General features: G+C 44.7%; 1 protein-coding gene across 4 annotated transcripts in view; it reads right to left on the bottom strand.

The window, feature by feature from the left end:
- Window positions 1-27,721, bottom strand: part of CDKAL1 (CDK5 regulatory subunit associated protein 1 like 1) — a 647,814-nt gene that overhangs the window by 109,331 nt on the left and 510,762 nt on the right. For all 4 annotated transcript variants that reach the window (XM_013060790.2, XM_045085085.1, XM_004761260.3 and 1 more), the window contains one exon: window positions 10,052-10,114. In XM_013060790.2, coding sequence (XP_012916244.1) covers window positions 10,052-10,114 — 63 coding nt within the window. The remainder of the gene's footprint in view (window positions 1-10,051; window positions 10,115-27,721) is intronic.

Here is a 27,721-nt window from a genome sequence, read left to right as displayed (position 1 = left end):
AGTCATTAATTATGTTTTATGGATAAAATATACTGCCGAGAAACAAAGTGTGCTTTTCAGGGGGGAAATGAAAATTCTTATTCCTTGAAAGTAAGGTATGAGTATGTTTTAATTTAACTTCTGTTTGTGTCTTCCAAGCAATTTCCCAGACAGATTTCCCAGGGTAAAATGCTGTTATAAGATTTTAGAGAACTAAGGTCAAATGAGTAAGTTGTTTTTTTCTTCTTTTTTAAGATTTTAGTTATTTATTTCATAGAGACACAGCCAGAGAGGGAATACAAGCAGTGAGGAGGGAGAGAGAGAAGCAGGCTTCCCACTGAGCAAGGAGCCTGATGTGGGACTAGATCCCAGAACCTGGGATCATGACCTGAGCCGAAAGCAGATATTTAACAACTGAGCCACCCACGTGTCCCTTATCTTCTTTTTCTATTTAAGAGTTTATTTAGGGCGCCTGGGTGGCTCAGTGGGTTAAGCCGCTGCCTTCGGCTCAGGTCATGATCTCAGTATCCTGGGATCGAGTCCCGCATCGGGATCTCTGCTCAGCAGGGAGCCTGCTTCCCTCTCTCTCTCTCTGCCTGCCTGTCTACTGTGAACTCTCTCTGTCAAATAAATAAATAAAATCTTTAAAAAAAAAAAAAAAGAGTTTATTTAAATCCTAGTTAGTTAACATACAGTGTCATACTAGCTTCAGGTGTGCAATATAGTGACTCAACACTTGCCAACATCACAAGTGCCCTCCTTCGTCCCCATCCACCCACCCACCCCCCTTCCGGCAGGTTCTATCTTCTTTTTCTTTTTCTTTCTTTCCTTTTTTTAAAGACTTTATTTATTTGGAGGAGAGAGAGAGAAAGAGAAAATAAGCATGGAGGAGGGGCAGAGGAAGAGAGAGAAACAGGCTCCCCACTGAGCAAGGAGCCCAAGGCAGGGCTCAGTCTCAGAACCTGGGATCATGACCTGAGTGGAAGGCAGACGCTTAACAGACTGAGCCACCCAGGTGTCCTAGTTCTCTCTTCTTTTTTTTTTTTTTTTTTTTTAAGGTTTTATTTATTTGACAGAGAGAGAGAGAGAGAGAGAGAGAGAGAAATGACAAGCAGGCAGAGAGGCAGGCAGAGAAAGAGGGGGACGCAGACTCCCCACTGGGCAGAGAGCCCGACGTGGGGCTCGATCCCAGGACCCTGAGATCATGACCTGAGCCAAAGGCAGAGGCTTAACCCACTGAGCCACCCAGGCGCCCCTAGTTCTCTCTTCTTAATTAAAAATATCTGTCATGGGCGTCCGTCTTTGAGAGGAGGCCAGGCACGGTGTGCAAATAAGGGTGGGATGAGGAGGAGGAGCAAATATTCTTACGTCCTTAGCACCGAATGCAGGAGAGGTTTTAACATCATTTTTTAAAAATTTCCTTCCATTTTGGGATTTTCTTTACTTTTCATCTTTCTGTCTCAATTTGCCAAAGTGAACTATGTCATACCTGTGCAGCCTGGGTTGCCAGATAAAAAGAGCACACCCAGGTGCCTATTAATTTTAGATGAATGAATAAATTTTCAGTATATCTACGTCCTACTATTGTGTGGGACTTAATTCATATAAAAAAATGCTCACTGTTTAGCTGAAATTTGAATTTAACTGGGTGCGCTGTGTTTTTATTTGTCCATTCTGGCAACCCTAGCATACCGACTGGCTACTAAGCCAGACACAAGTGTTGTGCCAGTGGTAGTGGGAAAGGCCGGTAAGCGGTCGTGCACAGTGCTGATGAGACACAGACAGGCTTGGGACAGGCTGCAGAGACTGATGACGGAGGATAGGCACGGTGACTGGTGGAACAGAGTGGCGTAAGCCCGGGGTGGCTGTAGGGCACCTTCAGCTCCTGATACAATGCTGTTCCTCTCCCTGCCCTCGGCTCACTTCCACCCTGTGCTGGTGAATTTCGTAGCGGCGTTGCGCAAGCAATGGCAGGAAAAACGGAGACTCCTTCAGGTTTGAGAAGTAATTTGAAAACATAGTAACTGCCGTATGTACGTAGATGTTCTTTTGATTATTTTTTATCAATACTCTTATTATCAATACTTTTATTGCATGTTGGCAAAGCTTCTTCCCCTATTACTAAGATTTCTAAGAGTGCTTGGGTGGGGAGGTGGAGGGGAGAGAGTCATCTACTAACTATGAGGTTCTTACCTCCAGATCCAGGAAACTTCCCAATTTCTGCATCATGACCCCGCCTGCCCATAAAAGGTAGCCACAGTGCCAGTTGGGGTCTGGATAAGTGGCCCAGGACGCCATCCTACCTGCTTCTAAGCTGCTCTGCCACTGTTTTCCCATGCCGACGTGTCACGGCTTCAGATGACTTTCTCCTCAACCTTTCTCAGTGGTTTAGACTCTGCCTTACCCTATTTCTCTGGCTTGGACACCTCCTACCCTGTTGGTCCTGAAGAAGGCAGGCAGGAGTGCGGGAAGGCAAGATGGGGAACAGAGCGCGGGCCAGCCTGATCTGTTGGTCTCTGGTCATACTCGCCCTGACATCCATCCAGCTTTACTCAACACATCTCGGCCCCAGGCTGATGGTCAATCAGCCAGCTGGGCCCCGGACACTGGGGGTCAGGGCGGTGGTTTTCAGGGTCTGGCCTGGCTGCTTTACTGTCTGCTTCACCAGGAGCTCAGTCCACGGACTCCTCGATGCTCCTCCCCTGCTTCTGACTTTGGTCCCTTTCATTCCGTCTCGCACTTCGTTCTCCCTACAGCTCACCTACCTAGAATTTGACTAGGAAGTGGTGGGGGCCGGGGGGAGAGGCAGGGGAAGAAGGGTCACTTTGGCCATGACCTTAAGGGTCAGTCCACCTTTTATTAGAGCATCTTACACGGTGACTCTTCAGCTACTCCTGGTACCAGGGTGATGAGCCTGGACTCGAGCCTGACTGCTCTGTAACTTACGGGCTCTGTGACCCTGAGCAGTCAGAGAATCTCCCGGGTCTGTCTCCTCACTTGTAAAATAGGGGATAACCCAAGTCCTCATCTTATAGGGTCGGTATGAAGAGTAAAGGGCTTCTGCAGGTCTGTGAAGCTTTGGGGATAGTGCCAGTTACATGGTGTGCACTCTATACCTGAATAATAATAACAACAACAATGCTAAAAGGTCCCCTCAGATTCCATTCTCTTTGTCAGTCCTCAGGGTGACTGGCAAAGCAGGGAGCTGGCATCCGCCGGGCCGGGATCTGTGTCTGCCCTTTCGCCTCCTTCCGTATCCCCCGTCCTTGTGGTTCGGGTCACATCATAAACTAACGTGTAAAAAAAATGTTTGGGTTTTAGATCAATGTCATTTTAGAAGGAAAAGAGAAAAATACAGAGATACAGTGGCAAAGTGATGCTCAAGGAAAGCTGTTGAGTTAGACGACTTGAATCACTCGCTGGGGAGGGTTAAATATGAAGACGCCGCCTTTGGGTCAGGCTGGCACAGATCAGGAAGCAGAAGGGTAGCCAGACGCATTTACTGCTGAAGGAAAACCCCGCTGAGCCACGTCTGCACCTCGCTAATGGCTCTAGGATCCCCTTGAGAGGGAAGACATTTTAACAAACGGGGGCGCAGAGTTCTAGCGGGATGTGCTTTAGAGACGCGCTTAGCTTTGAGGCTGAGTTCATCGTTCGGCTTTAGGGTAGAGATCATGGGATGTGAACGGGGGTTTACTCCTTCCTGAAGTACTCACTTCCCCGTGCCTCGCGGCTCTACAACAGTAAGCAACTCGACCAACTGGGCATTTATCCAGTCGTTCCTGATACTTAGCAACACCTCCCCTCACCCTTTTTTGAAAAGATTTTATTTATTTATCTGACAGAGATCACAAGTAGGCAGACAGGCAGGCAGAGAGAGAGGAGGAAGGAGGCACCCTGCTGAGCAGAAAGCCCAATGCGGGGCTTGATCCCACGACCCTGGGATCATGACCTGAGTCAAAGGCTTTAACCTGCTGAGCCATTCAGGCAGCCCAGCCGCTTTCTAAACATTTTTTGGTCTTTGCCAAAGATGGGGAAGAGAGTGGCATGCACAAATGGCTTTGGACAAGCTGTGCGAAGCGTGGCGTCAACACGCCGAGTCAATAACTTGTCTCTCTGTCCGCACGCGCGGTGCGGATCTGGCTATGGTAAAGCGCCGCATCCGTTAAAAACCGAATGTGCTATTTCCAGACAGCAGATAGCTCGAAGCGCACCAGGGCCAGCAGGCCGGGATCCAAATTCCCATCTCCCCTCGGGAGGAACCACTCAAACCGCTCTGTTGCGACACGTTCCTCCCCGCGCAGGGGATGATGACGGCTTGACCATACTGCGGCTGCCTCGGCACTGAGTCGAATGACCGTTATTCTCCAAGCAGAGAGAGCCGGGTAGAGGGACTTCTGTTATCTTAAATCACCAGACAAATCCGACTGATGGAGAAATGTAGATCAATACAGGATCTCTAATGCGAAACTGCCCCTTTCGTCCCAGGTAGGACATATGTATTTATGGGACTCAATGCCACAGGGACTACAGTCTCTCAGGGAAGGGAGGGTGGTGGCATATCCCATGACTTTTTTCCCCCAAGACTTTAAAAATAAACTTTTGCTGTATGCTTCTGTCTACATAAAGCCACAGACAATATTTTTTTTACATTTTTTTATTAAATCATATTTCACGGCGCACAGGGAGGCATGAATTCCCAGATGTGTTTGTATTAATAGCAGAGTTTAAGGTAGCCTTAGGAAGTGTGGGTTATGCAAATACAAGTCGGTATTTTTGTACATTTAATATCACACTTAAAAATGCACTGTACCGATAAGTTAGTTATAATTCTTCTACTCAAGTTATGCCTAGCATACTCTTTAAGATAAAAATGTCGTGTACTTTGATGTTTTTACAGTATCTAATAATACAAAAAAGTAATTTGGGGAAATATGGATTCTCTGCTCATTTTTTCTGCCCGCAAACAGTATTTCGTCCTTTACCCAACTATGTTCAACCCCTCTTACTATTTTCTCTGTTATTAAACCACATTCTACAGTAATACTTCATTCATCCAACCTTTAAAAAAAACAGCTATTCCTAAGTTTCCAAGATAAATAATACCTATCCTTAAAATAGCAATATTTCTAAAAATAGACCATACACGTCTCTACTATCCTCAAACATCTGCCTCTTCATGTAATTCAGGGCCAATTATTTTACTCCGAGACTGCAAAAATGGGTAGGGATCTTTAGGTATCTGGGTCCAAATTAAGTGGTCCTGGGTAGCGGCACTTCTGAGTTCCTTTGTTGATGACTTAGCGTCTTTATGGCCTTGGCCTTGCCCTCCTTTTAGCCTGCTGCCAGTTTTTAATGGAGCTCTGGCTTCTGGAAGCCATAACCACCCTCTTTGTAGCTGCTGCTGGGGTGGATTATTTTGGGGGAAGCCAGACATGTACGCCTGTTAGAAGTATTCTTTTTAAAAATGGACTGCTTGTGGATGGGGGACTTGAAGAAGTAACGAGGTGGGGGAGAGAATTAAACAGTGGGGTGGACAGGCTGGGCCCTGGCTGGCGGGCGGGCAGGCTTTGAGCTGGGTTTCAGGCGCAGAGACTCCCGCACAGAAGGCCCCTGGCTGTGTAAAGCACTGATGTCGGTCTCCTATCTGCTTGTATGGTAACTCATACACAGCTGCTTGTGGGGGCACCTAGGAATTTGTGTACAGCTCAGCTGATGTATGTCTGTGTTGATAGAAAAACTCTTAAAATAACACTAGTCACCAAAAAACAAACAAACAAACAAACCCCCAAAAAGCCAAAAAGGAAAAGCCACTTCCACCAACATGGCTTTACAGTAATGTTTCTTCTCTCACATGTGTTTATGTATTTATGTCCATGAATGTAGAAAATTCTGAAATAATAACAGTCATTCCAAGAACATGAGATGTTCACTTTATAAAATATAGAAACTGTAACAGTAACCCGTTTAAGACTCACTTTTAATGGTGGAATATATTAAAAAGTTACACAGAATAACTGTTTAGAGACTAAACTATCCAGATATTAAAAACCACCACAGACTGAAACAGAATTGTGTACTTTTTCTTCCAATTTTCGTATTTTATAGCTTTTTAACGTTAGCAGATGATAAACATCTGTGTTTAGCTAATAAACTGAGATTCCCCCCTGAACACATAACTCTGATAAAAACCTAACAAGAAAGAAAAAGGAGGGCATGGAAGGAAATAAAGAGGGAGAGAGAGAGACATCTTTTCTATGCACGGCAATACTTCTTTCGGACCAAAGACAGCACATGCTAATAAGCAGAGTTTTAATAAAAACTGTTCTAATTATAGCCCTGCTCTGCTTACCCATAACTTATCCAAAGAAAAAAATTCAACTCCAGATACATGGAAGGGTTCTGGACCTGTAACCTTTCCTGGTAGTTAGGATGACGTGTTTTCAGAAATTACAAGCTATGTTTATGATGTGTTTATTAAAATCACAGAGGACAGCATACAGAGCACAAAATAAAACCAAATTACCTGCTGCCTTGGATTCTCTTTACCAATGTTCCCTTTTATGAGGACAGAAAAATGGGAATGGGCTTTCATCAAGCCATTCTCTGTAAGTCTGTATTACAAGAACTGGAAATAGTTTTTTGTTTTGTTTTTTTTTTAATGGTCATGGAACCAGAGATAACACTGCAAAATGAAATTCTTCCCATCTCCAGCCAAATTTGTCTTAGAGTATAAAAAATAAATCAGGTAATTTCCTTAAGACTAATTCAGAGTGCACATTTTGCTCTAAGCTTTATTTGCTTTCTGCAACAGTTTTTAAGAGAAACCCAACTGACCATTTACAACGTAAACAGTGGCTTCCAAGGACGATCAGGAAACACACCTGGCCTCACTCAAACACCACTGGTGTGTTTAACCCGGTGACGCTCCTGTGCCTGGGGTCAGGCAAGAGCAATCTTGGCTGGGCCGGGGGAGTTGCGGAGGAGAAAAGAGCAAACACAGCTGACTCACCGGGAAGAGAACGGTTGGACTATCCTTTGTAATTACCACTGTTTTAACAGTTTCTAGCAGGCCGGGCTATCATTTCAGTGACCCACTATAATTTGGGATGAAACCCTGGGAAATGATGCCAGCTTTAGAACAGAAGCTGCGTTTCTGAGTTGACTCAGCATAAGGAGCCCACTGAAATGCTGAGTGTTCCTTCTTTGGTATAACTTTATGTCAAGGGAAAAATTAACGATAAAAGGAATCTAGCTAGAGAGGAAACGAATACCACAATGTTCAATCCCAGGAACATTTCCATCCAAGTTAACAACAACAACAAAAGAAGGAAAATATGCAGAATAGCATGATGAACCCCCATAAACTCATCATTCAGTTTCATTTATCATTGACACATAGCCGGTCTGATTTTACTGTATCCTATCCACTCTCTGCCTTGCATTCTTTTTTTTTTCTTTTTTTAAAAGATTTTATTTATTTATTTGACAGACAGAGATCACAAGTAGGCAGAGAGGCAGGCAGAGAGAGAGGAGGAAGCAGGCTCCCTGCTGAGCAGAGAGCCCGATGCCGGGCTGGATCCCAGGACCCCGAGATCATGACCTGAACTGAAGGCAGAGGCTTTAACCCACTGAGCCACCCAGGCGCCCCACATTCTTTTTTTAAAAGCATGTCGCAGACAGCCTATATTTTATTTTATATAAGCTTTCATTTATAACATGTATATATTTAATTCGAAGATCACTACAGAGATCTTACCAAGCACGAGATACTTAAGCCAACTCTAACCACATCTTATACAAAACATTCTATGTTAAAACCTATCTGCTTAGAAAGCTAATTTGTTTAATATAATTGGGTACTTAAAATGACAAAGTAACTTGAATCATGAGCTCCTTGTTGTATTTTATTTATGGGGGAGGTGGGGGATGATTCTAAGACTGAGAGAGCAGTGTCTGTTCCTCAGCCCCTGTGGTGCTAGTCATTATGGACACGGACCAAGAGCAGGAAAGGTTGACAGTGACCCAATGGGACGTGTCTGGATGGAGCTGGAGAAAGGGGCAGGAGCTGCCTGGCAACTTTCCCCTTTTCCGTCCCTACACATGCAGAATGAAGTAGAATGCCAACAGGACAAACCTTTGGAACTTCAAAAATCACTCACCAAGCAGTCCAGCTCTTTACAATAATTTATTACGGATCCTGAAGCAAAGATCAAAAGGAACTCCGACTAGCACTTATACTCAACTCCTCATTGCCCAATGACTAATTTGTAGAGGAATGAAGTCTTCACAAGGGAAGCCAAAATACTCTGAGGTGACTTTGATACAATGCCACAAAGGATATGAAGAGGAAGCCGGTAGGAGCTGCAAATGGCTAAGTTCCATTAAGAGTTCTAATAAAAGAGTAATGGAATTTCCCTTAACTGTGAATCAAAAAATGTTAGAAGTGGGCAAAATTTACACAAGTCGGGCAAGACCTTTGATTTGTCAAAGCCTTTTGTTGTTCCTGAATGTTGACTTTAGCCATTGCTGCATACCTGTTAATTAAATTAAATGGCCTCATCTAAAACACTACAACTCTCCTATCAGGAATCCGGCCAGCCTCCTTCCCTTTGCTGGCATGTTCCTTATCTGCCGGCACCTTCTCTCTCTACCGTCAGGCATTACTGGCTCTCCTGATCTCTTTCAAACAAATTGCCATATTCTGCAAAGGGACTGCAGAAAAACACAACATGAAATATTTTTAGTACTAGAGATTGCCATGGTCACATGAAGCATAAACACCGCTTTCACAAATTGTTGGTGCCTTAAGTCAATTGGTCACTACAGAAACACTAGAAGCTACTGAAAATCTTTCAACTTCTATGAACAACTGGCACAGTTTTTTCCTCCTGAATCCAGACATCTCCGTAATTCTCAACTGAGGAAAATAGTTTTCACACTACTTATTTTGGCTAGTTAAAAAATCCCCACCACATGTCTCCTTGTAAATTCACAGACCAAGATTGAAGTTTATATTAGCATTTCAAGTGTGCAAATTTTTTGTTCGCTTCTGAAATCACCTCGAATTAACAGATTTCCTGGAACCTTTACATGATGCGGAAGTGGTGCGGGAGCCTCGGGAACCCTGTAATATATTTCCCCACGATGATGTGGTGGTGAGAGTTTTCTTTTAAGACAGTCAGGTGTGCGTGCGTGTGTGTTTTTAAAGAGCTCTTATACAAATAGATGGTGAAATGCTTTCAAGTAAAAAGTTGTCTGGGGATTCTTCAAATACAGGGAGTGAAGAGCGTGGGGTACAAATGAAGCAACATGGGCCATAGGTCCTTCAAGATGGGGGACAAATACGTGGGGTCTCGGCACTATCTGGTTGGTCTTCTGTGGGGCAAAACTTTTGGAAGTGGGCATTTCAGGTATTATGCTATATACTGCTCTTTCTTTGGGATTTTATTCAGAGAAAATACCTCTGTTAGGAGCAATGGAAAGCCAAAGAGCTGGTAATGCCTATCTCAACTGTCTTTACCAATTCAAAAGTTAAGTTCATTTCTTCAGCGTTTGGAAAGAAAAAAACCAACCAAGTAAATAACACCCCCAAATCTATTTTTGCCTCGTCTTTGAGATTTCGGGGACAACGTGTAACTGGATTTTAATGTGAATAAGACGTAATTATTTCAGTTCAGAAATGAAGATTTTTTGACTTCTTTAGCAGAGATAAACTGCTGACAAATTAAAATGGAAATACAGGGCGCCTGGGTGGCTCGGTGGGTTGGGCCGCTGCCTTTGGCTCAGGTCATGATCTCAGGGTCCTGGGATCGAGTCCCGCATTGGGCTCTCTGCTCAGCAGGGGGCCTGCTTCCCTCTCTCTCTCTCTGCCTGCCTCTCCGACTACTTGTGATTTCTCTCTGTCAAACAAATAAATAAAATCTTTAAAAAATAAATAAATAAATTTTTAAAAAATGGAAATACAAATGTAATTGGAAAACGTACTTCAAAATCACTATCCACTGGCGGGAACTGTGCTCTATGTTCAGAAAGACTTGAATCCAACACACGAATAACACGTTTCTCTTACCTTGTGATCGTACGGACTGTAAGAATGGAACACCCGGGAAAGGTCTTTCGTTCTCTGTTTTTTCTGTGGAAGAAAACACAAACATGTGAGTTGGCAGGTGACAAAAACACACACGTGCATAAGTATCTAAATGTCTGTCTGTCTATGTATCTCTCTGTCTACTTATCCACCTGCATGAAGACATTGTTTAGAGGTTCTTCCTTGTGCAGAGTGAGGGACTACAGTGCCAGTCTGGGATACGGGGTTGCAATCAGAAATCATAGCCACCTGATGGCTTTGTGGTTCATTGTCACAGACCAGCGAGGAGACCTTTTCCTGGAGTTTTCAGAGTTGAAACAGTAATCATCCTCAGAAACTCTATTTTCAAACACATGAGATTAAACAGAAGAGACTACACTGAGGAAAAAAACTGAGATGCTTGGATTTCACTGTAATGCCAACTGCTGTTACCGGGACCTGGACGCCTATGTGCGTCCAGTGAAACAGGACACCTTCCCCTGGTTTCCTAGTCACAGCTCAGGCCTCTGTGTGAGGCTGCCTTTGTTCTGTTCTGCTGTGTAGCCTAAGTGCCTCGCGTGGTATCTCTCACGCAGCACTCGAAGCTATTTGCTTATGGAATAAACGAATTCACCTGACTTAGACAGGCATATCTATAATGATGACATAAGCCTCATACTTGATGATGAAAAGAGAAGCCTCTTTTCCTGCTAATGAGATGGTTTTCTCCAGCTGAATCCACTACTTAAGGCTGGTCTCTACCTCCTGCTCCCCTAAGTGTCTGTGACAGTGGGAGGGGGGCGGTGGGGTTCTCTTCTGGTCGACAGGAAGAAGCAGCTTGTTTTCTCGTATACTGAGACCTGTCCACTCACCATAACCACCACGGGAAATTTTGCCTGTGGTTCTAGATCTTCCGTGCATGTATTTTCACATACAATCATTACTTTCAAAGAAAGGGGACCATTCTGTATACAGTCCCCAAACTGTTTTTTTCCAACTTCACAACTGATCCTTGCCAAACTTAAAAACCTGTATAACCAGATCTGCAATCCCTTACATGGGGTACTGAAATCCAAAACTTCTGCAATCGGAAATTTTTTTCAGCCTTTTACTTCCATTTTTTCACAAAATGATCATCTTGGCACAAACATCTTTGCCAGCTTGACAGTGTGCACTTTTCTCAGAAACAATACATTGTACTGGTGCAGACGCAGAGTCAGAGAGCCCGGCATGCTGATCACCTTGACGGATAACGGCGAACGGCCTCCTCCCTCCAAACCCTACTCCGATTTGCCTTTCCGAGCAAGAGTGAACGAGAGAAGGGACTGCCGCATAAGTTGGAAATTCTTCATTTCTCTTTCCCATATAGAGGTTAGGATATTTCTCAATTCACTGAGCAGATGAGACATCTTTAAAACAGAGATCGAACATCTTCCCAGGTGCCCATTACAGAACTGATTTCTTCTACGTCGTCGAGTTAGCCCACGACTGCACCTTGCCATGCCGGTGCGAGCGTGGTCTCCTGTCCTTACGACCGACCTCTCTTGCTTCTGGCTCCCCTGCGCGGTTGCTAATCCAACTGCCAGGTAGCCAAGCGGCTTCTGTTTGCACTTGTGAATGGATCCTTGCCTGGTATTCAGGTTTCCTAGGGAAGTCTTTCCGCATTTCCTCCTTTTAAACTCCAGTGTCTGCCTGAGCACATCTGTCTCACCTCCCCAGTGCCAGGGATCCTAGCAGACCCTCCGGCCTTGGGCTCTCCGTGACCACTGGGAGCCACTTGGCTAAGCAGCTGAATCCCGCATTAGCTCGGATTTGAGATCAGAGTCATCTGTACGCCCTTGTTGCCCCGTAGACCGGTTTTTCGATTTCAGAACGATTCCAGCTGGCAGGGCTGCAAGTCCCTTGGCTTTGTTTCCACGTCACCCACTAAACATCACCCCTCCCTGCAGCCATCCCAAACCCCCACCTCCCCTGTCCACCTCGGAAGTGGGCTTCTGACCATCCTGAAGCTGAAGCAACGTACGGCTTCTTTTCCCTCTGAGGACAGGCATGAGCCTGTGACTGACTGGGAACCGTCCCCTGACTCTCCAGGGGCCCCAAAATCTGTTCTGAACTAGTCACGGGCTCACCAAAGTTTTCCTTAGCTTGTGATTTTCTCTTTTATTTCCATGTACCCCCTTAGATGTATAAGGGTTCTTGGGTTATACTTCTATCAGAAGAAAAATGACGGATACGAACATTTCCTTTGGTAGAAGACTCACTATAAAACATGGGGTGAAATTTTTTCAGGAAGGAAATTATGCTAGGAAAGATAAAACACAGAGCATATCAATGTTCAGTTTAGGAGGTGTCTGAGAGACTGGTTCGTCCCCAAAAGGCTGAGCTACCTGCTTGAGTTGGCGGGTGGAAATGGAATATTCAGAGATTGTTTGGTGTGACATTTTCATGTGGTTTTGGTTTTATATCTCTGTTTTGACAGCTAAAACCTATACATGCTTTTTACTGTAAGCTACCTCAAATTATTTTGGGAAGTAAGTGGGGTATAACTGACGAATAAATAACACAATTCAGATGAGCACCAAAAAGAAGCCAGCCAGGGAAAACAATGCTCTTCTTTCTGACAACAATTTTAATATATACAAATATGGGGAAGTCTTGGCTGGGAATCCTGAAGGTTCTATGTGTTAGTTCGGTTAACTGGAAACTACAACTGTTTTTCCTGGGAGGTCAGAATCATACAGCTCAGTGGTATATGTTCAGGGATCCAGAATAGGGTTTGACAACGGGTGGTCCATAGGCCAATCTAGCCCTCCACCTGTTTTTGTAAGTAACATTTTACTGAGACACAGCCACCAGCCACACGCATTTGTTTCTGTGTACCTATGACCGCTTCTGTGCTCGAACAGCAGAGTCGAGGGGTTCCCACACAGATCCTATGGCCCGTTAATCCTAAAGTATTTACTCTCTGGCCCTTTACAGAAAGAGCTAGCCATCCCAGATCTCAAATCGCTATCTTGGATCATGTCTACTTCTGGCAATAGTCCCCTGACCCCAAACCAAATGAACAACCAGCAAAAATCCTCTCTCCTTCCACTGCATGAAGACAGTGCAAGAACCAATCAGAACCTATACCCAAATACATCAGAATGAACCTACCAGGCCAGAGATCCGTTAGCTGTCTTGCTACCAGGGTTTTACTTTTGGGCATTCGATGTTCAGGCAGAGAATATTATGAGTTGGTTTGCAGAGCATGCGGACATAGATATAGCACTTTCAGAGCCTTCCGCATTCACACTGTGAACCGTGCATGACAGAAACGCTGAAATTCTTTCCTAAATTTTAGTGCCAAAGCCAAGGAGAAGCTTTCATGTACAAGGGAATGGCCGTTACCACCAGTGAGCCGGTTTCTCATAGGCAGACACTGCTAAGAGTCCTGGGCTACAAAACTTGTTGAGCCTTGCTATCAGCAGTTTTAACTGAAGCTAAAAGCCGAGCCAAAAATGGAATAATTAGATACTTTCCTATTGCATCATAGTGTGTGTCTATAAACTACCTCCCACTTTTTAGCCTGTTAAAACAAACATCTCAGTCATGCAACCACCTGTTAATTCTCTGAGTGTTTAAAAAGTAAACATGTTGAACAAGGTGTGTGATGAACTTGAAACGAGGGTGGCCAAGTACAGTAAGTATGACAAACATCTCCCTTGGAGCTAGATGAGGGTCTTCGAGTCCATTTCCCTGTACTCACTGGGGTACAGGCCTCAGAGATGAGTCTGTGTGGGGAATACTTGGGTCTAGAAGATGAGGCAGTCTGAAAATCTGGTCAAACTTTGAGATTCTGGAGAATTTCCATCCCAGAGGTGTCTCCTAAACTGTTTTTATATTTCACACTCCGAGAACAGAAAACACTGATGACCCCTTTAAGACCCAAGTTTAAACTCCTTTTCAGACAAAACCAAACAAAACTAAAGGCCCCAGTGGAGCATTTTTAACAGTTCAGGTTTCCAGACAATGGAATCATTTCAATTTTTATCAAATGGATACAAGGAGTGAGATCTGAAAGAGCATGCAATGAAAAATCTGAATTTTGAAGGTGAAGTTATATAATCAATTAAATCGTAACAATATCCACCAGTTTAACCCAAAAGAATCCAGTGCTTTCTGTGTCATTCTCTCTTGTAGATAATACAATATAAATGTTTCAGGACACTTTGTGGTAAGAAGCTGAAAGAGCAGGTTTGAGTTTCAATATACTAACTTCCTGTTTCCAATTCCCCGTGTAAGGTGCTTGGAAGACACCGCTCTGGCCTAACAAGTAACAAGCGAACAGACTGAAAAACCAACTCTTTTTTGGATGCAGAAGGGAGGGAAAGACGGAAAACACTGATGCCCCCAGGACTGGGGGAGACCACTAAGTCAATATGGGGAATGTGGCTTCTGGAGCATCTGAAGCATGAGCAAGAAAACTGGAATGGTAACAGAGGGATTGCTGGAGGCTCAGTGCAGACAACTCTGTTAAGAACTTCAGGACGGGGGGCACCTGGGTGGCTCAGTGGGTTAAGCCTCTGCCTTGGGCTCAGGTCGCAATCCCAGGGTCCTGAGATGGAGCCCCACATCAGGCTCTCTGCTCAGCGGGGAGCCTTGCTTCTCCCTCTCTATCTGCCTGCTTCTCTGCCTACTTCAGCCTACTTGTGATTTTTGTCTCTGTCAAATAAATAAATAAATAAATAATCTTAAGAAGGAAAAAAAAAGAACTTCAGGATGATACAGTCATGAGGCAGGAGTGGGTGGTCTATAATATCCTGAGATTTGCCTCCAAGAGCTCAACGAGGTTCTCATACTAAATATCAGAGGAAAACCCCCTGTGGCTGCAGGCACAGGAAGGGTAAGAAGAGGCACCTTGAAATACACCAGAGTACTCTGTTTTCAACAAGGCCTGCCCTCTGGGGGAAACTAGTTAAACAGGGTCTTATCTCCTGGGGTATTATCAGAGACTAGCTAACCTGACAAGGGCAATACCCAACTTCAGTCCACTAAGCCATCCTGTTTCACCCAAGGAGGGAGGAAAAACACTGAGAAAACCTGTTTATAGTCCAGAGGCAGAGTCACTAAAAGACTGAGATCTCATCATTGGACTCTAAGATGCTTCTCCTGTCCTTAAACCTCACCATATTACTAAAGGCCTATTTGCACTGGTTCCTTTTACCCAGTACATCATGTCCAGCTGTCAAGAACATTTACAAGACATACAAAAGTCAAAAACACAATTTGAAGAGACAGGCCAAGCTTCGGAACCAGACATGGCAGAATACTGGAATTTAGACTGGGAGTTAAAAATATGTTGAGGGTTCTAACGGATAACATAGACAGTATGCAAGAACAGATGAAAAATGTAAGCAGAGAGATGGAAATCAAAGAAAGAACCTCCCCAAACCCTAGAGATGAATACTACAGTGTAAATGAAGAATGCCTGTGATAGGCCAAGTTGCAGAGTGAACGTGGCTGAGGAAGGAATCTCTAAGACTGTAACAACAGAATCCTCAAAAACCAAAAAGATGAGAGAGCAAAGACAATTAAAAAAAAAAAAATCCAAGGACTGTGGGACGCTACAAAAGGTATAAAATATGCATAATAGGGACATCAGAAGAAGAAGAAAAAACCACATGAAATAGTTGAAACAGTAATGACTAAGAATTTCTCCAAATGAATGACAGACATCAAACCACAGATCTAGGAAGCTCAGACAACACCAAGCAAAATAAATGCCAAAGAAACCTATTCTTTGGTATATTATTTTCAAATGATAGTAAATCAAAGATAAAAATTCCTGAAAGAAACCAAAGGGGGATGGAATTCCTTATCTATAGAGGAACAAAGATAAGAACCACATCTAATTTCCCAGAAACCACGCTGGCAAAAAGAGAAATATTCAAAGTGTTGAGAAAAAAACCCACCAGCTCAGAATTCTGTACCCTGCAAAATTAGCCTTCCAAAATGAATAGATAAAAAACTCCTCAGAGAAACAACTGAGGGAGTTTATTTCCACCAGACCTTGTTTGCAAGAAATATTAAAAGAAGTTCTTTGGAGAGAAGGAAAATTATATAGGTCAGAAATCTGGATCAGAAGGAAGAGCACTGAATAAGTAGAGAAGAATAAACTGCAGGTAAAAGAAGTTTTATTTTTATTTTTTTTAATTGATCTAACAGGTAACAGCTTATTCAAAACAGTAACAGCAAAAATATATTCAATTATGCATGTTTATGTATATGTGAAATGAATGACAATGACGCTAAGGGTTGGGGAAAGACATTAAGATAACTGTGTCATTAGGGCACCTGGTGGCTCTGGTCATGATCCCAGCATCCTGGGACTGAGCCCTGTATTGGGCTCCCTGCTTGGTAGGGAGTCTGCTTCTCTCTCCCTATACAACCCGCACCTCCCCTGCTGCCAGGTTGTGTGCTCTCTCTCTCTCTCTCTCTAATAAATAAATGAAATCTTAAAAAAAAAAAAATTGTGTTAAGGTACTCACACTACCCCTAAAGTTGAGTTGTTGCATGAGATTTTATTTTTTTATTTATTTTATTTTATTTTTTGCTTGGTTTGATTGGAACAGCATACTGCAAACTCTAGGGCAACTACTAACACAGGTTAAATATAAAGGTATAACTGATATGATAGGAAAAGAGAGTTTCAAGTCACTTATTTCTTCTTGCCCCCTTGTTGGCAGGGAGCCTGGAAAATGGCTAACCAATCGACTAGCAAATAGCAGTGGAAAGTAAGAGTGAAAAGATAAGAAGCCAAGACAACTCATTAAGTGGGCATGCAGGTTCTGAACAGGTTATCTTTGTGTCATGCAAGGGCCCTTAAGACAAGAAGGTAATCGATGATGGGGGTGGGGTGTCTAGGAGGGTTAGGTTCTAAACAAATTCCACAAAGAGACCAGAGTCAAAATTCTAGGAAATAAACACCAGGGAGCAAGAACTGGTCTGTTACTACTTGCCAGAGACAGGCATTTAGCAGGGAAGTCAGAGAGCCACATCCTGAGGCAGAAGGGCCAACACAGCAAAGTGACAAGGTAAAAACAAATGACTCAGGGCTTCAGGGGTCCTTGGTGAGACTAGTCAGGAACTAGGAGGACTGCAGTGAGGGCTTAGCAAGAAGCACTGAGGCACTAAAGCCAAGGATAAGAAATGAAGTAGCCAGGAAACCTTAGAAGGTTAGTGTTAACTATCCAAACTGTGGTCTGACCATAAGGCAGGTCTGATGTTTGCCCTGGGATCTTGATTATACTTCCTGCAGGGGCAGGTTCCCAGTGTCAGGGGTAGGCGATGCTGAGCTTATTCAACTCAGCCTGTGATATGACAGCATTTGGTTGAAAAGGGAAAATACCAGAGAGTTTAGTTTTTGATAAAAGCAGAATTAAAGAACTGGGTCTATAGACAGTTGATGCCATTTATAAACTGCAGGAAAGCAGGCTGGGTGTAGGTGCCCAGAGGGAGGAAGGAAGTAGCTGTGTGAAAACAGAGAGATGCCTAAGTGGTTAGAGCACATACTGTAAGGAACGGGACAAATGATCCCATTTGTGGTCCAAAAAGTGCTTCCTCGTGGTGTTAGGGATGGAACAATCATGCGAGGCTAGAAGCTGAGTGTGAGAGGTTGTGGCCATGCTTTAGAGAAAAGGACAACATCCGATCTCAGATTCAGCTAGGGCGAGGAGAGGAGGTGGTTAGATCGACAAAAAGCAGAGGCAGAACAGATGGCGCTTGGCGACTCATTAGGTAAGGAGTACATACAGGACAGGGAAGAACAGTGGGGACTCTAAGATCTGGGGCTCGGATAACCAACAGGAGAGAAGCGTCCTGTATAAGGAATCCAGGCAAAAGTAAGTCTTGAGGGGGAGGAGGTTAGGGAGGGGAGTTCAGGATTGAAGAGAATGCGTTTGAGCGGCTGGCCATGAGGCACCAGGGAGATAACAAGAGGAAGTCAGATAAGGACAGGGTGCTGGAGCAGAGACGGGGCCACCGATGTGGGAGTCATGAGCCTGCCGGTCTAACTGAAAGCAGGAGAGGGGATGCGATCACAGGGCAAGCCTTCAGGACAAAGGAGGCAAGAAGACGAGAGAAGGTTGAGGTTAATACTCCAGCAAATCACAGCTCTCTGACCTTGGGCAAGCAATCCACTCTGGACCTCCTTTGCCATATGAGGGAGGTGAATCAGGCCAGGGGTTCTCGAGCCTCATTGTGGTTGGAACCAATAAGGAACCATTAGAGTATACCAGTGTTCTGGTGTGAATCCCCAGTGGCGCTGAGCTAATGCGCATGGTGGGACGCAGACAGGGGTCTTACTGAGAAGCTCTTGGGTTTCCCAGTGTGTGGCCAAAGTGGAGAAGCACTGGCCAATACAGGATCCCGGAGGTTTCTCCCAGCCTCTGCCTTCTGGGTGGGATCCCCACTGTCCTTCAGCTTTTGCTGTTCAGGGCTCTGAATGCCATCAAGCATTTTCATTCTTAATCTCCATATTATGTCTGCAGCTTTGCCTTATTTTCCAGCCTCTTCCTTGACTTAAAAATGAACTCTGTGCAGGAATTCCTCTGGGGCACATTGGGGCTTTGGCTGCAGAGCACAGGCTACTGTTCTGTATTTAGTTTCCTACTTGGTGAGCGCTTCTGAAAAATGAATGGAGAGCTAACTGAATAGACTTGGGACTTTATTTTGTTATCAATGCATAAAACACCAGAAACTTTGGGGCGCCTGGGTAGCTCGGTTGGTTAAGCAACTGCCTTCGGCTCAGGTCACGGTCCCGGAGTCCCGGGATCGAGTCCCGCATCAGGCTCCCAGCTCCAAGGGGAGTCTGCTTCTCCCTCTGACCTTCTCGCCTCTCACGCCTCTCATACTCTCTCTCACTCTCTCTCTCTCTCTCTCTCAAATAAATAAATAAATAAATAAAAATCTTAAAAAAAAAATCAGAAACTTAATTAAAAGCACTTGACATTATCAGCACTCAATCACAACCTCACTTTGATACTGGACATGTTCGGCTGGTGTCCCTAAGAGGGTAATTATCATTCAAGATCAAAGAAGAAAGAACAGGTCCTTGGCATCTAAAACAAGAAAACTCAAAATTCAGAAATGACTTAACAAAGAAATCAGTGATATGAAATATACTTACTATACCTCAAATACTCAGCAAAACAGACAAACTTCAAAATGTCACCTGCTTTTCCTTAGGAAGGCATACATGTAATATTTTTGTGTTTGGTGAGAAATGGTACTGTGAGGAGAGAAGGGAAAATAAAGAAAATTCGGTTGCTCTAAGTCTATACACATTTTCCACCTCTTCCGTCCTAGTAAGATCTGGAAGGTAATGGACATGACCATAAAATGGTGCCAATTTGGACCGTACGCTTGAATTTCCTTCTCTGCCTCCAGTTACAGCAAAGTCAATGAAAGTTTCAGGTTCTTTAGTGTTTGGAATCTATGGAAGTTCCAAAGGGGCACACCATGTAAGCATGTGTCAGAGGACATGAAAAACAGAATTCTCTGAGTGGATGTTAGCAAAGAGGCGAGTGACTGCTCACCCACTGTTAATGGTATTCAAAAAACCCCAACCAGGCAAACGTGGAAATGTACCACTGATCTCTGGCTTTACGGTTTCTAAAATAACCTTAGTGGAACTGTAGGTACAGTGATCAGTGCGTCGTTTTCATTGTGGGTGTGCTAGAGGCACAGGGACACCGTTTGTCCTGGAGGTCCTTGACTGAGCTACCAATGCTGGAGGAAAGTATAAACAGGGAACTCTGCATTAATTCAGCTGATAATATAAAGCGTTAAGTAGTCATATCTTCTTATATCAAGTTCACCTTATTTTCTAAAGAGAACATTTGTTTGCAAGGCAAGGTCATTCTTGGGTGACAAAGGCACGACCCAGCACCGGAGAAAGGAAGGAGACAGGACTATTCTCCCCTGGGAGGTGTTGCCAAATGAGTAGCCATTACAAGCAGTTAGAAGAGAAACAGCCTTTCAGCATAAAACAAATCCCTGTAAAGTTAGAAAGACAAAGTCAAAGGGTACTAAGCACTACCTACCACACAATAGTTCATTCAAAGTTCCTTTGTACGGGAACTCTGGGGCTCAAGGTAGCTCACAAGAATGGGAGCTGCTATAAATACCAACTCAGTATCACTTATCCTCACTCTGACCTTCGAACTGACCACAAAAGAGAGCTAATTTTACTTCTTATCTGGATTACTGTAGTACTACTTTCTTTCCTGGCCTCTCTGGGTCCACGTTTCACCGTCCAAATCAAGAGCTGATGGAAAATTCAGCTGACCACTGATTTTTGTACAGTCTGTGATTTGTTTTTATAATTTTAAGTAGCTGGGGAAACAAAAAAAAAAAAAAGAAGAAGAAAACCTCCAAAGAACAAGAGTACTGGTGACATGTGAAAATGACATGAAATTCAAATCCCCACTAACCCTTAGGGAACACGGTCAACCACTCAAGCATTGTCTATGGCTGCTTCTGTGCTCGGTGGCACGGGAGAAGGGCTATGTCAGAAACCATGCGACCTGTACGCCAAGCACATGGACTACCTGGCCCTTTACAGATAGCTTACAAACCCTTGCTCAAAATCACTGGTGTCTGGGGGCGCCTGGGTGGCTCAGTGGGTTAAGCCTCTGCCTTCAGATCAGGTCATGATCTCAGGGTCTGGGATCGAGCCCCGCATCCTGCTCTCTGCTCAGCAGGGAGCCTGCTCCCCCCCCCCCGCCCTCTCTGCCTGCCTCTGCCTACTTGTGGTCTCTGTCTGTCCAATAAATAAGTAAAATCTTTTAAAAAAAAAATCACTGGTGTCTGATTCCAGCTGCACAGTGGAAATGCCTGTGGATCGAAATAATACGGATGTCTGGGTCCCCTTGCCATGTATTCTGATGGAATCGATCTTACTGGGGATCTAAGTAGTCTGACAAAGCAAAGCAAATAGGTTTTAATCTAATTCCTATTAAATGTTCTTTCACATAATTTTAGTATTGGTACACCAATTCATAGGTATAAAGATTACCCCCCTGTGAAAAGGTTTCCCTGTTATTTTTAAAATTTAAAGCATTCCTTTAACAAATGACAAGATCACTTCTCTTACGAGGATACTTTTGAAGAACTAGCAGTTGCAGTGTTGAAACTCTGGGAGCTCCTCCCACTGTCACAACTCAGCAACAAATTGGTTTCCCTGAACTACACTGTATTTTTTTCTTTAGAGTTTTACTAGGTTCTAAGTTATCTGAAATTAAGGAGAGGCTGGGGACAAATGGTTTTATTTAACTCTTTCCTACCTGCTTAATAATGTCTGGTACCTGTAAATTATTTTAAGTAGGGACAAACCGTTCAGTCAAACAAAAAGCAAAAATAGGAAGCCTGATTAGAGGTGTGACTCGGGGAGGGTAATATTTTACAGGTGTCTCTAACACATACAAGGTGGGTTTATCTAACGAGTGCCCTGGAGGTCTCTGCACTTCTGTATTATCATCAAATGTCTCTCTTCCTTTTATTTGCAGGGAGGTGGTAACAGGCCTTTACTAACATTCCCCACGGACGGACATACCTGGGAGTCCAACATCACGAAATACAGAGTTGGGCCGTCTGGGTCTGCACGAACTCTATTAACGTGCTGAGCCTCATATCAGCTTCCAGAAGCTAATCCACAAAGCTCCCAGGGAGGAAATGATGAAAAAAGAATGAAGGAAAAGAAATTTCTCTGACCTACAGATAAGCTGCTACCCAGTTCTAAAAACTGATCAAGACCAATGCATCTTCTTCGTGACCCCGCATAACCCCCGGCGTCACCCCATTGGAAGAGAAGCCTGACAATTGTTCTGGGCCAGTTACTGCTGCATCTCCAGATAAGCCCACAACTCGTTTTGATTATGATTCCACGACTGGCAGCTGGCGGGTCAGACACGCCATCGGAGGGCCGATGACTCGCCTAATTTCTACATCTAATTTAGCACCTACTGTAAAAAAAATCATTTCTATCAGCGATAGGCTACTACCGATCTCTCTCTCTGCCCCATCACACTGGTAAGAGTCTAAAATTCATTTCAGGGGTGGCTGGGCTTTTTGACCTGTCTCCTCCTTCAGTTCTGTGTCAAAAATGGACTGATTTTTGTTCCCTATATTAAACATACACATTTTCCTTTTTTTTTTTTTTTTTTTTAAATCTTTGGCCTTTATGATCACAGAGCCTGTATGTGATGACCAGCAGACAATTTAATATACAGTTCCATCTGCTCCCTTCTCGCGTCCTCACACCACTTCAGAAACTGGGGACTCTTTTCTATCCCATGGAGCAAAGTTACTGCACAGATAGCTGGGGGGTGAACATTTCTGAGACTGGCACCATGCCCACAGGAGAGAAAGGTACAGGTATGCATGCGCGGGGCCGGTGCCGGGGCAGGGATGTTGGCTGAGGCCTTAGGGAATGAGGACAAGGGCAAGGCACAGGAACGTGAAGTATGAGGTTTCCCTCGAGCCCATTTCAACACCCCAAACAACCCTTGTTATTTATAATCCATGTTGTGTAACAGCTTTCATGAAATTAACCTACAATTAGGTTTTCACACAAACAGGGAAAAGCTGCCGGGACGATGGAGGTACCAAATGACTGGCCTGACCATTTTAAGTCACGAGAAAACAGGCGGAACGGGGTGCTGGGGCTCTGTCCACCACCAAGGCTCTGGGGGCGGCGGGGAGGGAGGGGTTAAAGCAGTGCCGTCCGGTCAGCCCAGCCGGGCTCTCCAGCCTTAGGCAGCCGCGTGTCCACCACCTGAGCACACCCTCAGGGTATACGCAAGCCTGTTCACTCAGCCTCAGGTACCACCCCTCGCCCTGCCCCAGTCCCTGTCTTCCCCCCTCTTCAGAGAGCTAAGAAGTGAAAGGGCCCACCATCTACCTATTGCATGTATCCTATGCTTTCTGCTCTTTCATTAGGAGAGGATCCTAACAGGGTTTTCTGTTGTTTTTTCTTTTCTTTTTTTTTTTTTAAGATCTTATTTATTTGAGAGAGAGAACAAAAGCGAGAGAGATTGGGGGAGGGAGAAGCAGACTCTCCAGTGAGCGGAGAGCCCGATGCAGGGCTCGATCCCAGGATCCTGAGATCATGACCTGAGCCCGTAGGCAGTTGCTTAACCGACTGAGCCACCCAGATGCCCCTGCTGCTGTTTTTAAGAAAGGCCAATAGGCTTAGCACACACGCATGTTTGGGCTACAAAAGGACAACAGTACCTTGGAAAAAACTCAATCAACTACCGGACCGTGAGGGTTAGAGAGGAGTTCTGCTTACAGTAGCTTTCATCAGTTCCAAAGTCTAAACAGTTTTTGGACATTTATAGAGTCCTTTCTATTTTCCGAGTGCTTCCAACTGTATTTTAACGACAGGCACTCATGTATTCAAAGATTTCCTGAATGTCTGCTCCGTGCATTTGGATCGGCAATTAACCCCCCTCCTTCAACCGGTGCCTGGATCTGCTGGCTTTCTCCATCACAGGAGCCAAGCACCGTGAATTCCTTCCTTTCGTGTTTTATCTCAGAGCACTGTTGGACGCTCTCGGGCTCTCAATGCGGCGATGTTGCTCTATGTCCTTGTTCGAGCCAACATCTTCCTCGCTCTCCGTACTATGTGTACCTACAACCCACCTCCGGGTTGGAGAGCATGGCTGGGGGTTTGTCTTGGGGTCCTCTGGGTGTTTATGTGGCTCGGTTTCAGTAACTCCATTAATCCTAACCAGCCCCCCTGCCCCCCCTGGTGAATAGGCATTTGCTTATTTTTTTTAGTTGTTTCCTAGAATCAGGGACGCGTGTAAATATTCTAAAAGGGTCAACCTGCTCAACAGTTCCCAGCTTTCCTTGCCCCTCTCTGCTTCCTTAGAAACCACTCCCCTTCGGCTCTTTCAGTTTATTCTTTTGGTATTTGTCACCATATGGCTAAATACTCTGTCTTCATGGGGATTCTGAATTGTTTAGGACTAGATACTCTCCGCCGGCTTTCCCGTAAGCAGATGGCCTTCCCTTCTCGCCCCATCACCCTGTTCCCCACCTCCACTTCCCAATACAACTACATCAGACACATGCCATTCAGCTCTCTAATAGCTAAGATTACATGTTCTTTCCTGTATATTTTATTTTCCTGGGAGTTAAGGAAAAAAAAAACAACAACTCATTTTCTATTTGTTTGCCTATGTGCGTATCACTAATTCAACCTCAAATTCTCCTCCACATACCTAAATCACTCCTCAAGAATGTAATTCCCACTAAATGTTTATCCTTTTCATTTTCTTGAAGAAGTTTCTCCCAGCGCTTTGAAGCCTGCTTTGACTTAGTCCGGCTGCTCCAGAGCTCCGATGAACGGCTCCGTTCACCGTCATCCTGGAGACTCTGTTCTCTCTGCATCATGTTCAGCTTCCTTTCTCTGACATCTTCCTGCTGAGCGTCCTGTCCTGTTCTGATGAAGTTTCCTGAGGAGGGAATGTGCTGACTGATGCTTTGGTGGGATATTAAATCCCAAGATGGAAAGTACTTTGTTCTTTTTCTTCTTTTCCCCCCAGAATCGAGAAGGCATCACTCATTTGTCAATCGCGTACTGTTAAGACATTTGAAGCCGTTCTGATTCCTGGTCCTTCGAATGTAGCTCTCTCGTCTTCAAGTGCATTTATTTCTTCTTGTCCATGATGCTGGATCTAGGGTGACCGCTTTCAGTCCGGCCCGTCATGTCCCTCAGTCATAGGAAATGCCCTTGAATTAGTTCATCGACAGCTTCTTCCTTCCCTGGCCACTCTTCCTGGATTCCCACTGTTTGCGTGTCGGGCTCTCGGGCACTGGTCCTTTGCTTCCCCTTCCTCCTCTGTTTTCTACCTCACTTCTTTTTGTCCAACATCGCCGCATTAATAGCCTGAGAGCGTCCAACAATGCTCTGAGATAAAACACGAAAGGAAGGAGTTTACGGTGCTTGGCTCCTGTGATGGAGAAAGCCAGCAGATCTAGGCACCGGTTGAAGGAGGGGGGTTAAAAAGTAGATTTTCTCTACTCCATCTCATGACCTCCTCTGAATCTTTAAATTTCCCTAGTACGTTTTTAGTCTCTAAGTATTGCTTCTATTCTTTTTTTTTTCCACATGTCCTGATCTTGTGCTGTGAATACATTACCTTTTCGCATTCATCTGAAAATGTCAAAGATATATACTTTTCTAAACTTTTCTTCTCCCTGAGTAGTCCTGTTTCTCCCCCCCAACCCCTTCCTACTCCTCTGTTTTGGTCCTGTCCTTCTTATTAGTTGGTGGCTTTGCTCAGACATCTGCAGATCCCTGACTGGGGGGCTCCGTCAGTTAGGTACCTGACTCTTGGTTTCAGCTCAGGTCATGATCTCAAGGTTGGGGGACTAAGCCCCATGCTGGGCTCGGTGCTCAGTGCTCAGTCTACTGGAGATTCTCTCTCTCTCTGCTCTTGCCCCTGCTCGTGCTCTCTTGCTCTAATCAATTGGTCAAACAATAATTTTTTAGGAAGGGGGGGGGTAAGGACAGTTACAGATTAAACTGCTTCTCTCCCCAAATTCCTATGATGAAGCCCTAACTCTCAAAGGGATATATAGGGCCTTTGGGGAAGTAATTAATTAATTAATTAGAGCATGCAATTCGATCTCAGGGTGGTGAGTTCAAGCCCCACATTATGAGTGTAAAAGCCAACTTAAAAAAAAAAAAAGAGGAGGAGGTAATTAAAGGTAACGAGGTCGTAAGAGTGGGGCCTTAAATCCAGTAATGGGACTAGAAAGGGAAGAGACACCTGAGACCTTTCTCTCCCTCTATGCACTCAGGAGAGGAAAGGCCATGATAGACACAGCAAAAAGGAGGCCATCCATAAGGCAGGAAGGAGGGTCTCACCAGAAACCAACCCTGCCAGCATCTTGATCTTGGATCTTCACACTCCAGAATGGTGAGAAATGCATTCTGGTGTGTAAGCCACCAAGTCCATGATATTTTGTTACAGCCGCCCCTGGAGATGAACGCTGGGACTAAAACACTGGCTGAAGGTTCTGAGCTGATGGCTGGGCTTGTCAGAATGAGCCTTACTATGGAGGGACTGGGCTGGACTGTTTAATTCCGGCATGTCTGATGCCAACATCTTTCCAGTGTCGGACTGGTCAGGTTTCCCGAAGAAACTCTTCCAAGTCCTTGCTGGGAGAAAAAGGCGTGCTTGAGTGCCAGCATCCGAGCTGCACAAAGGAACAAGGAGGGCCTGTGACCTCCTCGTACACACGGACTGTACCTTGCCCTCAACTGTGCCTGGCAGCTTCCTGTCCAAGGACCTTCTATATTCCTGGAGTTAATTTTGTGTGTCAATTTGATTTCACCAGAGAGTCCCCAGACATTTGGCCAAATAGGTGTATCTGTGAGCACGTTTCTGAATGAGATTAACATTTAAACTGGTAGACTGAGTAAGGCAGATGGTGCTCCCTAATGGGAGTGAGTCGCATCTCATCTGCTCAAGGTTTGGACAGAAAAAAAGGCTGAGTAAGGAGAAGTCCTCCTGAGGGACGGACTGGGCTGGGCACAGGTCTTTTCTGACCTCTGGACTCGAACTGCACCCCTGGCTCTTTTTGGGCCTCCAGGTGTTAGCTCTAGCTGTCACTTACCACCACGGGCTCCCCTGGGGGTCAGGCCTGCGGACGTGGGAATGACACGTAGGCTCTCCTAGGTCCCCAGCTTGCTGACGGCAGATCCTGGGCCTTCTCGCACCTCCTCTTCTCCCCGTGGGTGCGTGCGTGCGTGTGTGCACGCGCGTGTGCACGCACACATACACATCCTACTGGTGGTCCACTTTCTGTGAAGAGCTCTGGCACAATGCCCCTTCAGAGAACAAGCCTCCAGTTCTCTGTCAGGGAGGGGGAGAGGCTATTGCCTGGAAGCCTCGGCTGGGGAGGTGATGGAGAAATGTAACTGCTTCGTACATGGTTTTGGAACAATTTTCCTTATTTTAGTCCCCGCCCTTCTTGACTTGTTCTCCTTCCAGCAGTGCAAGGATTCTGGGGCATATACATTAGGCTGCTTCTCGGTTTAGGTTTTGGCTTTTCTGTGCTGCCGGGCTAGTGTTTAGGGTTCCCTAGGGGACTGCGGCTAGCTGTCGACCGTCCATCTGTTTTCTTGCTACCACAATGTTGTTGTTTCCTCTCCTGTTTCCTTTAGCCTTGTGGGTTAATAATATGTGTAATGAAAGCCTCTGCACTGTAGTTTTAGAAGAATTTGGAAGAGAATGAAATTTCATCTATCTAGAACTTTCTTTTCAAACCTGAAGCCAAACTTATTCTTGGACAAACTGTCAGTATTCTTTTAAAAAAAAAAAACACACCAAAAAACCTCTTAATTCACTTCACATACTATGCATCTGGAATTTATAAGCTTCTCTTTCAAAAGAATCAATTTCAAGAACAAAGTAAACGATGATCTAATGTTAGAACAACTGACATTAAATGTGAAGAAGTTTGGGATAACACTAGATGTTATTCTTACGTATTCTTTTATGCACCTTTCTGAGACAGACAGCCACACACACACAGCATCCCTGGGTTCTGGAGGCTCTGTAAGAGTAAATAATCCCATAACCTGGGGCAAAAAGGCACCTTTGAAAGTGGCAT

Source organism: Mustela putorius, unplaced genomic scaffold (assembly GCF_011764305.1).
Source record: "Mustela putorius furo isolate JIRA1106 unplaced genomic scaffold, ASM1176430v1.1 tig00000831_pilon_pilon_pilon, whole genome shotgun sequence".
Lineage (NCBI taxonomy): Eukaryota > Metazoa > Chordata > Mammalia > Carnivora > Mustelidae > Mustela > Mustela putorius.
Note: the sequence above shows the minus strand (reverse complement) of the source record. Positions and strands in the feature narration are given on the sequence as shown.